This window comes from Dermacentor albipictus, chromosome 10 (assembly GCF_038994185.2).
Source record: "Dermacentor albipictus isolate Rhodes 1998 colony chromosome 10, USDA_Dalb.pri_finalv2, whole genome shotgun sequence".
NCBI lineage: Eukaryota > Metazoa > Arthropoda > Arachnida > Ixodida > Ixodidae > Dermacentor > Dermacentor albipictus.
The window spans coordinates 30,349,607-30,361,808 of record NC_091830.1 but is presented as its reverse complement, the minus strand read 5'-3'; the positions used below and the strand labels follow the sequence as shown (position 1 = coordinate 30,361,808).

At 45.6% G+C, this 12,202-nt stretch overlaps 1 protein-coding gene across 2 annotated transcripts; it reads right to left on the bottom strand.

Annotated features, from left to right (window-relative positions):
• Positions 1-581: 581 nt before the first annotated feature.
• LOC135912268 (uncharacterized) lies at positions 582-10,932 on the bottom strand. 2 transcript variants are annotated; one of them, XM_065444681.2, is made up of 5 exons: positions 10,461-10,923; positions 8,785-8,903; positions 8,121-8,186; positions 7,331-7,495; positions 582-1,052 (listed from the first exon to the last, which is right to left on the bottom strand). In XM_065444681.2, the coding sequence occupies exons 1-5, from the start codon at positions 10,682-10,684 to the stop codon at positions 1,024-1,026; spliced, it is 603 nt and encodes a 200-aa protein (XP_065300753.1). In that variant the 5' UTR covers positions 10,685-10,923; the 3' UTR covers positions 582-1,023. The 2 variants fall into 2 exon arrangements, with proteins under 2 accessions (XP_065300753.1, XP_065300754.1); XM_065444682.2 differs by lacking the exon at positions 8,121-8,186 and having other exon boundaries at positions 10,461-10,932.
• Positions 10,933-12,202: the final 1,270 nt, after the last annotated feature.

Here is a 12,202-nt window from a genome sequence, read left to right as displayed (position 1 = left end):
TCAGGGTCGTTATTGCAAACGGGAAAGCATAGATCACCCAGGAAAATGAAAAATAGGTTGGAGCAGTCCTGTTAAAACACCACGTTTTGTGTACTACCGAAACGAATGCTTAAATAAAAGAATCCTGGCTCTACCGTAATCGAGAGTAGATGTAAGCATGAAATGGCAACCGGCAAAGCAGAATAATTTGAGATGATACTAGCCGAAGTATTAAAATGGCTCTAGTGCATGTTTCCAGCAGCACACCCCACCTCACCGCACCGTACCACGCCATACTGTGCGCATGACCATATGGTAGCTGTCCATCTACAAGAAGAAAACCGGCTGAAGGCGCATAACAGGCAGCGAAAGACGCCACAGTGACACAGCGCACTGCCTAGCTAGAAAATGCATGGATTGAATCGGTGGGTCGGGCAGCGGCATGGCAAACGGTTCCTGGAAACATGTGTGCTTCATTTTGCAAATAACCGCAAGCTAAGTATGGACAGCTGGGCTAGTTGGTTATGATTAGGATTGTGAAACATAGTTCCAGCGCACAACTGAACAAGGACGAGGAGAGAAAGACAACACGAACGCCGGACTTCAACTGAGTTTTATTCATTTCATTCAACTGAGTTTTATTCATGGAGCGCGCGTGTGCTGGCAGTACAAGCCACGGTCGAAAAAACAAATTCTGAATTATCAATCGGCCCACTGCAAGCTCGTAAAAAGAGCTATAGCAAAAAACTGCATCCGCTCTGCTCTAGACAAGTCATGCGAACATCAAGTTCGTGACAGCGTCGACGCTCAGCTAAGGCGTCTGGAGAAGGCTGGGTTCCACGGAGAAATCGCGGCCTCGGTGGTAGAGGGCCAAGGCAAAGGCTGGTGTGAGGCGCAGGCTGAAAAAAGACGCACGCCCGCAAAAGCGCCCTGTCGTAGTGGCCTTTTGGCACCAGGTGTCTCCACCGCCTCAAGAAGGTTGGCGACAGGTGCGGGGTGCGGGTTGTGTTTTCAGCACCGGAAAAGCTGGGACGAATGTGTCGCCTAGTAAACGAATCCCAGAAGAAGCCAGCCTGCAAAATAAAGCACACCAAAGCCCTCGTTGAATGTGGCGTCGGCGATGTGTACAGTATTTTCCTCGCCTGTTGGAAATGCTATATTGGCCAAACCATGCGCTGTCTGAATGAACGCTTGCTAGAGCATCGCAGGAGTGCTACATCACTAAGTGGCGCTGGTCATTTAGCCGACCACATACGCCGTTGCTCGCACAAGCCAGCATGCAAGGCGTTTTTCGAACGAACACGCGTGTTGCGCAAATATAGCGATCAGAAACACAGGGAAATATTTGAAGCATGTTGTATCTCCAATGAAAACGAGAACTGTGTCAGTGCTCCTTCTGTTGCACTCGGGACAAAAGAAATTGATTATCTCAGGACAAACGGGTGTGTCGAATCAGCTAGGCAGGGCGGGATATGAACAAGATTGTACTGAGTGACGTAAAAAAAAAAACAGGGAAAAGTTTCACTTTTTATTTTTTTTTGACACCTCTGATGACCTTTGCCTAGACCAAGGAAATATTTTTGAGTGGTCCTGTGCAGTAGCAGTCCCCCACCCCCTCCCCCTGTGTACATAAAGCCCTGTTTCCCACGAATAAAACTCAGTTGAAGTCCGGCGTTCGTGTTGTCTTTCTCTCCTCGTCCTTGTTCAATTGTGCGCTGGAACTATGTTTCACAATCCTAACCGCAAGCATCGCTGGCTCATATTTCCCGAGGAACACTTCTTCTCCAAGCTTGGAACGACAGAAAGCTGAGCTAGTTGGTAAAGATTCATTATGCAAAAAAGAAGTGAGGCGTGCAGACAGGACACAAGAGTAGAGAATGGGACCACACGAACGCCGACCTGGATTTTACTCTCTCAAACACTGAACTAGGGCCTGAGAATTACGTAAGCAAAAGGGGTCTGAAAAAACTTCGGCGTTCGTGTTGTCCCCTTCTCTACTCTTATGTCCTGTCTGCATGCCTCACTTCTTTTTTGCATAATGACTTCTTCAAGCTTCCTTTGGGGAAACTGCACCCTCACTGGCTCTGCACCCTCACTGGCTCCCCATTCAGCTTTTGCTGTCAACCGATAGATGGCAATGCATCCACAACTCCATCTCCCGTCGATCTCGCCTGTCTCAACCGTGCATGGCACAACACCGGAACGTCATCGACACGGGACATAAAAGCGACGCACTGGCCAATCCTCTTCAGCGAGTCTGGCAGCGGCATGGCAAACTGTTCTTTGAAAACATGTGTGCTTCATTTTGCAGGTAGGACACAACTGCGCTTTCATATGTTATAGGAACGATAATCGTTTCTTATTGCTGCTGCCAGACCCTCAGCACATTGTGTGTATTTTTTCCTGTGTATTGCATTCCTTAAGAATTTTGTTACAACTGTCTCGGCGTTGTCGAGACTAATCCAGGCCCAAAGTCAGAGGGAATGCTAACAGAACTGTTAGCCAGACAAGCACGAATCAGCGCAGAGATTACCGCGCTCCACTCTAGAATGGCTTCTTTTGAACAGCATGTTACGCACATAGAGGCGTTGGCTTCAACTGCAAACGACGCTCTTCAGCGCATTCATGGTCTTCAGAAAACAGTTGATAACATTAAAGACTTCATCGCCAAACTTTACAGCCAAAACGATGACCTGGAAAACCGATCCAGTAGGAATAATTTAATCATCTACGGCTTGAAGGAGCCATCAACAGAAACTTCTGAGGAGCTATTAGCCTCTGTGTCGGAGTTTCTGTCTTCCAAACTTGGAATCCAATGTGATGGTATTTAACGCTGTCACAGGCTTGGCACGCAAAAAAAATAAGAAGACGAGACCTGTAGTTTTTAAACTGCTACATGTTAGAACCAAGCTTTCCATCCTTAAGAACGCCAGAAAACTAAAAGGATCTGATTTGTAGATTACTGAAGACTTATCTGCGCGTGTACGGCAAATTCTAAAGGCTCTCTTCGACAATTCGGTTGATATCCGCAAAGAAGCAAATAATATAGATTGCAGTACGATTCCCTGATAGTCCACAGTGTCCGTTACACTTGGGATGATGTTTGCAGAAGGCTTGTTAAGGCTACACGTGCTGCATTGCCTACCAACACAGAGTGACTCGCTAATGGGCAGAAACTAACTCTTTCGAACATAAATGCTCGAAGCTTGCTTAAGCTTGAAGATTTCAATTGGCTTGTAGAGTGCCACAGTCCGTCACTTATTTGCGTAACAGAAACATGGTTGGACAACTCTATACCAGATGTGGAATTTTTGCCTCCAGATTACTCAGTTATCAGGAACGACAGGCAGTTTGCTAAAGGAGGGGATGTAGCGCTGTTCATTTGAAAAGGCATTGAAATTTTTGTATTGCCAGAAGTTCCGAATACTGAGTCAGTTTGGTGCCGGATAAACATCTCTGGTCTAGTAACAGTTGTGTGTGCTGCATACGGCCCACCCGGTTCTGAAAACATTTTCTAGCACATTACAGAATACATAGCATAACACAGGCTCCCCAATTATATAATAGATCATTACAGGTGATTTTAATACTCCTTGTATCGATTGGAACTTGTTAATTTCAACTGGTCGTGAGATGCTGTTTTTGAATCCCTTATTAATATGGTTATATCATTTGATTTAACACAAGTGACTGAAGCTCCAACTCGAGTCAACTCTATCCTTGACCTTGTTTTCGTTAATGAACAGTTTTACAGTGCGGATTTCAGTGTGACGTAGTCGATAGACTGTCAGATTACAAGGGTGTTTTCATGAAATTTAACGTGCTTTGTGAGCCCCATGAGCCGACATCCAATACGGTTACAGATTTTACCCGCGCTAACGACCATGCTATTGTTGAACTGCTAGAGTCGTCATTCAGAGATTTCGTGTATGGCAGTGAAACGGGCAGTGTTGATGTTTTGCTAGAGCAGTTTCACAGTTTAGTACATAGCTGTGGGCTTCAGTTCGTCCCCACAAAATGTGCGAAGCAAAACCCGAAGCATCCATACTACACAAGAGACATAATTAATCTCATAACACGCATCAAGCGTATGCGCGAGCGCAGCCGGTCACGAAACGAGAACCGCGACTCACTACGTCTTTCACTCAAGTCTGAACTAAAAACAAAAATGACAGAAGCTAAACATTTTTACTTCAACACAACACTGTCAGCCTTCATGAAAGAAAACCCATCGAAATTTTGGAAAACAATACTACCCTCTCCCCATGACTCTGTATCCTTCATTATCAACCATCAACCTTGCTCAGATCCCGTAACCATTTCAGAAGCCTTTAATAGCTACTTTCACTCCCTTTCGTCTTAATAATAATAATATATGGGGTTTTACGTGCCAAAACCACTTTCTGATTATGAGGCACGCCGTAGTGGGGGACTCCGGAAATTTTGACCACCTGGGGGTCTTTAACGTGCACCTAAATCTAAGTACACAGGTGTTTTCGCATTTCGCCCCCATCGAAATGCGGCCGCCGTGGCCGGGATTCGATCCCGCGACCTCGTGCTCAGCAGCCTAACACCATAGCCACTGAGCAACCACGGCGGGTCCCCTTTCATGTTGATGATGGTACCAATCCTCCTTTAACTCAAAGCTCGGAACACCAGTTACCCAACATAGAAGTATGTTATGCTGGGGTTGCCAATCTGCTATTAAAAATTGATCAACACAGCTAAAAGTGCGGTACCAGACTTAAAGAGGTACTCGAAATGGAGTGCCCGTTACCTTAGTCATTTTCAATAAATCACTGGACACATCCTCCGTTCCCCCGGCTTGGAAAATTGCCAATGTGATCCCTGTGTTTAAACCTGGCGATAAACAACAAATTAGTAATTACCGACCGATCTCCCTAATTTGCACTTGTTTCAAGCTTCGTGCGCACATTATTCACAAGCACATTGTTCATTACTTAACTTGTCATAATCTACTGTCACACTGTCAGCACGGTTTTCAATCTGGTTTCTCCACTGTCGCTCAGCTCATTGAATTTACTCACGACATTGCTTCCGCATTAAATAACCGCTATCAAATCTATGCAATATTTATCGGCTATTCCAAACCATTTGACATGGTCTGTCATAATAAGCTTCTTCGTAAACTACGTATCATATTTAACGGCAATAAGTTACTCGACTGGATAACCAACTACTTAAACTTAAGATCCCAGTTCATCACTTTCAACCATGCACAGTCATTGTCAGCCACTGTAACTTCAAGTGTGCCCCAAGGATCGGTGCTTGGGCCTCTATTATTTACAATGTTTATAAATGATGTAGCAAATGTTATTAATGACACCGCAGTGAAGTTACGCCTATCGTAACGTTGCTAACGCCCATGATCGAGAGCAACTAAACAAAGTGTTTCGCTCTTCTGTGAATGGAGTAACGCATGGCAAATGAAAATAAATTTCACTAAAACGGTGGCAATGACCTTCGGTGACAAAAAGAATCCGCTTCATTTCTCTTACAGTAATAACGGTAACTACTTGACCCATGTCAGTGAGTTCAGATACCTGGGTGTTCTTTTTTCGTGTAACCTAAAATGGAATGCTCATATTATTAAAATTTTTGGGAAGGCTATTCGCAAACTTGGCTATCTCAAACGAACCTTAAAAAATGCCGCGAAGGAATGTAAATTAACTGCTTACAAATCACCAGTTTGGCCGATCCTGGAGTACGCCCCAACTGTTTGTTCCCCTCATCACGCACATGACATTCACTGTTTAGAATGCGTTAAACAAAAAGCAATACGATTCATCTTCGGCCGGTGCGATCGCAACTTTTCACCTTCTTCACATATGCACACTTTACCTTTGCAAACGTCAGAACATAGGCGCACGCGTGAACGTATCATCATGCTGCACAAGATCGTTCACACGTCATCTCGCATTCAGGCACACTTCTCATTTGTGCCCTCAAGCGCACGTGCAACCCGACGGAACCACCCATCAAACATTGTTCCTTTGGAACCACATATAGACTGCTCTAAATTTTCTTTTTCCCGCTAACTGTTGAAATTTGTAACCGATAGGACGGCTTACATCGCGCATTGCGAATTGAAATTTGTTCAGTTGCCTAACAATTTGACTTGTTGATCTGTTTTTAATGCTTCTGTGTTATCTATTTCTATACTAACCATGTTATTTATTTTTACTAACGTATGCACCCACTCCTGCTATGTCTCCCCTACGGGACAGCAGTATTTGTAAATAAAAAAAAAATCTGGGGTTTTATATGCCAAAACCACAATTTGACAAGAGGCACGCCATAGAAGAGGACTCCGGAATAATTCTAATGACCAGGGGTTCTCCGACCTGCCTCCAGTGCACGGGATACGGGCGTTTTTGCATTTCGCCTCCATCAAAATGTTGATCCCGCGATCGCGTTCTTAGCAGCGCAACACCACAACCGCTCAGCCACCGCGGCTCGTTAAGCGCCTGAACGAGGTGCCACGCAGCGTGGCGCCATCTCACTGGGCGACGCAATACCCGCACCACGGAACTCATGGACCGATGGCGTTCAGTGCTCAGCGCCAAAAGATGACAATGAAGTGCAGGTGCCCTGTATCTGCATATTGAGCGCTGCCCCCTATTCGAAACGACAAATAAAACTTCGGCGTTCTAGAAGTTCTAGCTGGAGTGATATTGTTAACAAACATTAGCAAGAACTCGGAAGCAATATTTTTGTAACTTGTTTGCGCAGTAGCTAGCGTATGTAACGTGATCCTGTACGAAGGGTTTGGGGCATAGACCGAAGTTTTTAAAGTTTTGACTTGTTGCCCGGATGTTCTCGTTTTGTTCTCGCAACTTGCCCGGATGTTCCCGTTGCCGCACGACTGGCCGCTCGAGGCACTTTGCATGTCTTCACGGGGTTTTTTCACGTTTGGAAGAACACCCTTATTAAGCACGTGTTGAGCAACACAAACCTGTATCGGGTGTTTTCCATGCTGCTCTGCAATTTTCTCATGGACACTTTTCATCTATGATATTTGAGAAGTTGATTATTTATACTAATTATGTGATTATGCAGACTTCCATAGATAACCAAAGTATCTCCAAGCGACGGCAAATCCATTACCTTAGTTCTGTGCAGCAGCATAGCAATGGCATCTTTAAATCTCGGTGCATGACAGTTGGGTCACCCTGTGCATGCAGGCTAGTTATGAAAGTTATGCGCCTTCCTCGCTAGGTGCTTAATCTCGTAGCAGGCCGTATATGACGCCCTACCAGTATGCGCTCACTCTGCAACAATGCCCAGCTCTAAACTCACGCTAATCACGACGCATAACGGATTTCTTCACCTTCGCAATCATTGGGCGAGGTGCTTCCCTGCCGATAGGTAGATTTGCCCGGTGGACACCAAAGGCAGAAGGGGGAGCCGTGCTGCTCGGTGTAGGAGCCGAAGTCGCAGGGGATGCAGTTGCGGAACTCGCCGTCAGGGCTGAAGGACCCGGGCCGACAGACGTCTGCAAGACATGGCAATGCTAGAGTGACCAGTTCCTATTGCTGTTAGCACATCGCGAACTCATCGGTTGTCTGTTTCGAAACCTCGAGTGCCGTGATGCTTCTCTGTCAAAGAAAGAAAGGATAAATAGTAATCTGGCGCACCTTCTCACTTTCGACAGACATTGAATGAAGTATTGCGTAAACGAGACGCAAGTCGGCAACTGAGGACAAACACAGCCGCTACTTGTGCTTTGTCCCTTCCTCCCCATTTCCGCAATGCTCCAGATAAAATACACGACCGTCTGTCCCAGACCTTCACACTTTCCACGTATGTTAACGCTTGGATGGTGACAAGCTTACACGTCCCCACGAAGGGCTTTTTTGTTGCCTTTCGGAAAACCTCATAGGACTCATAGCTACAAGTGCCGCTCTGAGACATAATAACGAATCTACCGTCTTCCCTCAATTAGCAAAGGGAGAGCATATGTGTTCCACTACAGAAGCCTCGACGATAGCAACGAATAAACACGTTACACAAATGTAGACGGATCGTAAACGGTTACAGCCTCCCGGTGCACTACCGCCCCCTTTTTCAGTGTCTGCGACTTTTACTCCGAGCCTGTGACGACATGCGAGTTTACTCACAGCAGCGCCGGTCGCTGACGACATATCTCACGCGACATCCGGTTCCGTTCTTGTCGCTCTCGAACACTGAAAGACAGAACGAAAACCTTTTCCGACCACTCATCTTTAGATGCATTTGTGCACACGTAAAGCACAAAGTATGGTGGGATACAGGTGAATGCACCGAGAAGTCTCAAACTAAACCTTGTAAGTTTTATGCGTGGTCTCGGCATGACACTTTAGTGCACTTTCATTCGTGTTGTTCGTATTAAAGGACATTAAGTCCGATATCGCCATCAATTTATCTAGGGCGAATGCCCGCATTCCTAAACGAATCGGAACTCTTCAGAACATTCCTAACTGCTCTGTTAAGTACAACTGTCCAAAATTCTCGATAACTATAGCATCGGTAGTTAAGTTTATCGTCGTAAATGGTGTTTACACATGTATGTTTGTGTTCACGTGCATGCGTCTCTGTTTCTGCGCATGTGTTATAGTTCCTGCGTAAAACTTGTACGTCCGCGCTTCTATTTGCATGTGCGCGCAGTTTGGGCATGTAAGTGTTTGCGTGCGTGTGCCAACCTCGCAACCTTGTGACGTTCGAATGAGGTCTCGTGCGAGAAAAAAAAAGGAAGTGTCAGAATTAGGCGGTATTTTTTTACTGAAATGCAATGTGCATTATTACCTTGGATCTCGTGACGAACTTTGATGAACACCTCGCGACGTGGCAGCCGCACGTATCCCGAGCACTCGTAGTGACCGCTCAGCATGGCCGTGACCTTGGGAAGCCGGAGGCGACCCGTGCTGCTTGACGAGACGGGACGCGGTCATGATTAGGGTGATTGCACTCGGGATGTTTTGCACTTCGTACCTGCCAACCGCCTTTTGTTTGTACTCTGAGGTGCTTCGGTGCACCTCCCCCCCCCACGGATTTTATCAACGCATATCAAACTACGATAGTGTAGCGCGGTCACTGTCCTCCGTTCGGAAGCAGAATAACTGCACCATGGTAATACGATGATACAAGGGTGGTGGTGGTGGTGGTGGTGGCGATGGTACAAGGGTGGAGTCCACGTGCGATTAAAGCAAGGGAGAATTGCTCGATACGCACGCGACAGAAAGAACAGGACACACGAGCGCTAACTAGTAACCAAAGATGTAAGAGCCTTCCTACCGCGGTGGATCGGAGCGCATGCATAAGACCAGCCAGACCCATGCCCCATGCGATCAGTATTCATGGGAATATTCTTCTGTATACTCCCCTGTGAAACGGGGATGGCCGTCACTACCTCGACACAAGAGAACACACCCTACGTATATAATCATTATATCGCATATCCTATCTATATTTCGATATATCGATGTATCCATCTATTGTTTCTAAATCTGCCCACGCACATATGTATATAGAGGTATAACATGTCGCCGTTGTTCACTAGGCCCATTCTTCCCAAAAGTGGGAGGCGCTAAAATTGTATTTAGCACGAACGCTGATAGAATCATCATTTTAACGCGATAGCGTTGTGAGCCCCGTGTCGCAAAAAAAACTGTGTTGGTGTTCCACGCCGGTGTCCCCATGAGCGAAAGTTCCTTTATATATATTTAGGTATGTGCTTCGCTATATGACATGCGGTGTACGTGGGTTATATTGCCTCACCATTCTGTCACTAAAGTTGCTCATATCTTGTCTTGCATTCTTGACAAAGTTATTCCTCGGAATTTTGAGAATGACAGCCCACAAACAAATGTCATGAAACAAAGCACCGACAGCGCATGCCTTTTAAGTTCAATCTTCTCAGACTGAAATATTCAAAGTTCAAAACTAACAAACCTCAAAGTGATGCAATCATCTTTTGGCGCGGCTGTGCAATACCACCGGGATCGGCCCACGCAAGAGGCCGCGTTTCTAGCAGAAAACTCGCCGTCGTGTATAGCATTCGCCGCCAGCATTTCCCGGTAAACATTACGGTTACATAAGCTGCAGTGAGAAGCAGTCGGAAGCGTGAGAAGCAGTCAGGTATCTTCGAATGCTATCGGGCGTTCCACTCTTAAAGACGAAGCATAAGCGTCCTCCAATTTCTTTCCGCATTTATATGCACAAACTGAATTTTTTTACTTGAATCAAATTCATGACAGAAAATTTTCATGTATAATTTCTATCATTTTACCGCTTAATGTTAGCTTGTTTCCACTGCATATATACCTTATCCATCCTGCGGTACAACGAGCCCGCATTATTTATTAAATTGAATTAAAGAAGTATATATATCTACACATGCATCTCTGCAATTTATTTCTCCATCTGTTTTATCTATCCTATATATGTTCATCAGCCAACCTAGCACGACCTACATGCCTCACCTGTCTGACAGCAGCGCCTGGCTGAGCCACGCCGTGCCGACATCCTGGTCACTCCAGCGAGCCTGTGTAACGGTTACGCCTTCCTTGGCCGCACAAGGCGTCACCAGGGAATCGTGCAGTCTGACGCGATGCACCTGGAGTCTCTCGGCGACCAGTTTGGTGCTTCTACAGCAGCAAAAAGCCAAAAACACCAGGAGAAGCAAGAGGCTGGAGGCCCGCAGCATCACTTCATCTTCTTCTTCATCTTCACCCCTATTATTTTACGCTAAGCATACTGTACAAAGGTGGCAAAAAGCGTCATTTAAATGCATGCCTCCCTGTTTGATGCAGGCATTAGAGGAATGAATTGGAGCACTTGTTGTCAGTTGTCTAATGGGTAAAGTCGTCTTTGACATTGGGCTTCAGTTTGGCCTCCCTAAGTTTCTTGCGCTTAATGTCCTTAGTGCCAGGACACAGCCACAAAATCGGACGACTGTGCGCTGTAGAGACGGGTGCCGGGATATATATATATATATATATATATATATACACTCCCTCAGTACTCACTTACGGGGCAGAAACCTGGAGGCTTACGAAAAGGGTTCTACTTAAATTGAGCATGACGCAACGCGCTATGGAAAGAAGAATTATAGGTGTAACGTTAAGGGATAAGGACAGAGCAGATTGTGTGAGGGCACAAACGTTAATTATTGACATCTTAGTTGAAATCAAGAAAAAGAAATGGGCATGGGCAGTACATGTAATGAGGAGGGAAGATAACCGATGGTCATTAAGATTTACGGACTGGATTCCTAGGGAAGAAAAGCGTAGCAGGGGGCGGCAGTAAGTTAGGTGGGCGGATGAGATTAAGAAGTTTGCAGGGACAACATGGCCACAATTATTACATGACCGGGGTAGTTGCAGAAGTATGGGAGAGGCCTTTGCCTTGTAGTGGCCATAACCAGGCTGGTGATCTATATATATATATATATATATATATATATATATATATATATATATATATATATATATATATATATATATATATATATACCCATTTATTTAGTGACTGCGTGCAGCTGTCCATTTGCGCGTGGGAAAATCAGCAAGAGAGCACTGATGGTCAACAAATAGTCAACAAAGTAGGAGATAGTTTGCAAAGCAAACTTCGATCGCCTTTAATGTGTCTTACGATCGGTCCCTTTCGATTGTTGCAAGTGCCATTTCTTAGGCGAAATAAATTCGTGTGCATATTGTGGGTCAATATCGCTAGTCAGTATAGTAAAATATCGAAGTTGAAACCTGCAGTGATCCAATTCTGCTTCTCCCGTTTTTCCTTATTGTTTCCTACAAGCTGACTTGTCTTTGCCGAAGCTCAATACAAAGATAGCTCAACTTGCGACAGCACTGGGGCCTCCCCTTAACTTGTTTGATCGCATCATAGCCCACCCCATTCTCTCATCGCGGAATACTGTGACTGAAAGCCACCATGTAGGTTGGCCTTGATCCGGGGTTGTACACACTGAAACAACATACGGACAGCGCTTCTATTTCGTACACTACACAAGGCATTTCAGGCAACGTCCACCTGCTACATGTTTGGGTGTGTAAAATGCCAGTTGGAGCCAGAGCTCGCCATACTGCCTTAGCTGGGGCATGTTCCTCCCTAGTTCTTGTGTGTGTCCAGCCGATTGGCATTTGTTGAAGTCTTGGCCAACAGCTCCTTGTACGTGGTCTCTTGCTCGGTGATTGCTGCAACCTTG

Coding starts and splice junctions, on each gene's coding strand:
- LOC135912268 (XM_065444681.2), bottom strand. CDS start 10,684: ATGCTGCGGGCCTCCAGCCTCTTGCTTCTCCTGGTGTTTTTGGCTTTT. Junction 8,187..8,784: donor AGTTCGTCACGAGATCCAAG/GTAATAATGCAC, acceptor TCTGTCTTTCAG/TGTTCGAGAGCGACAAGAAC. Junction 7,496..8,120: donor CGTCAGCGACCGGCGCTGCT/GTGAGTAAACTC, acceptor CATGTCTTGCAG/ACGTCTGTCGGCCCGGGTCC.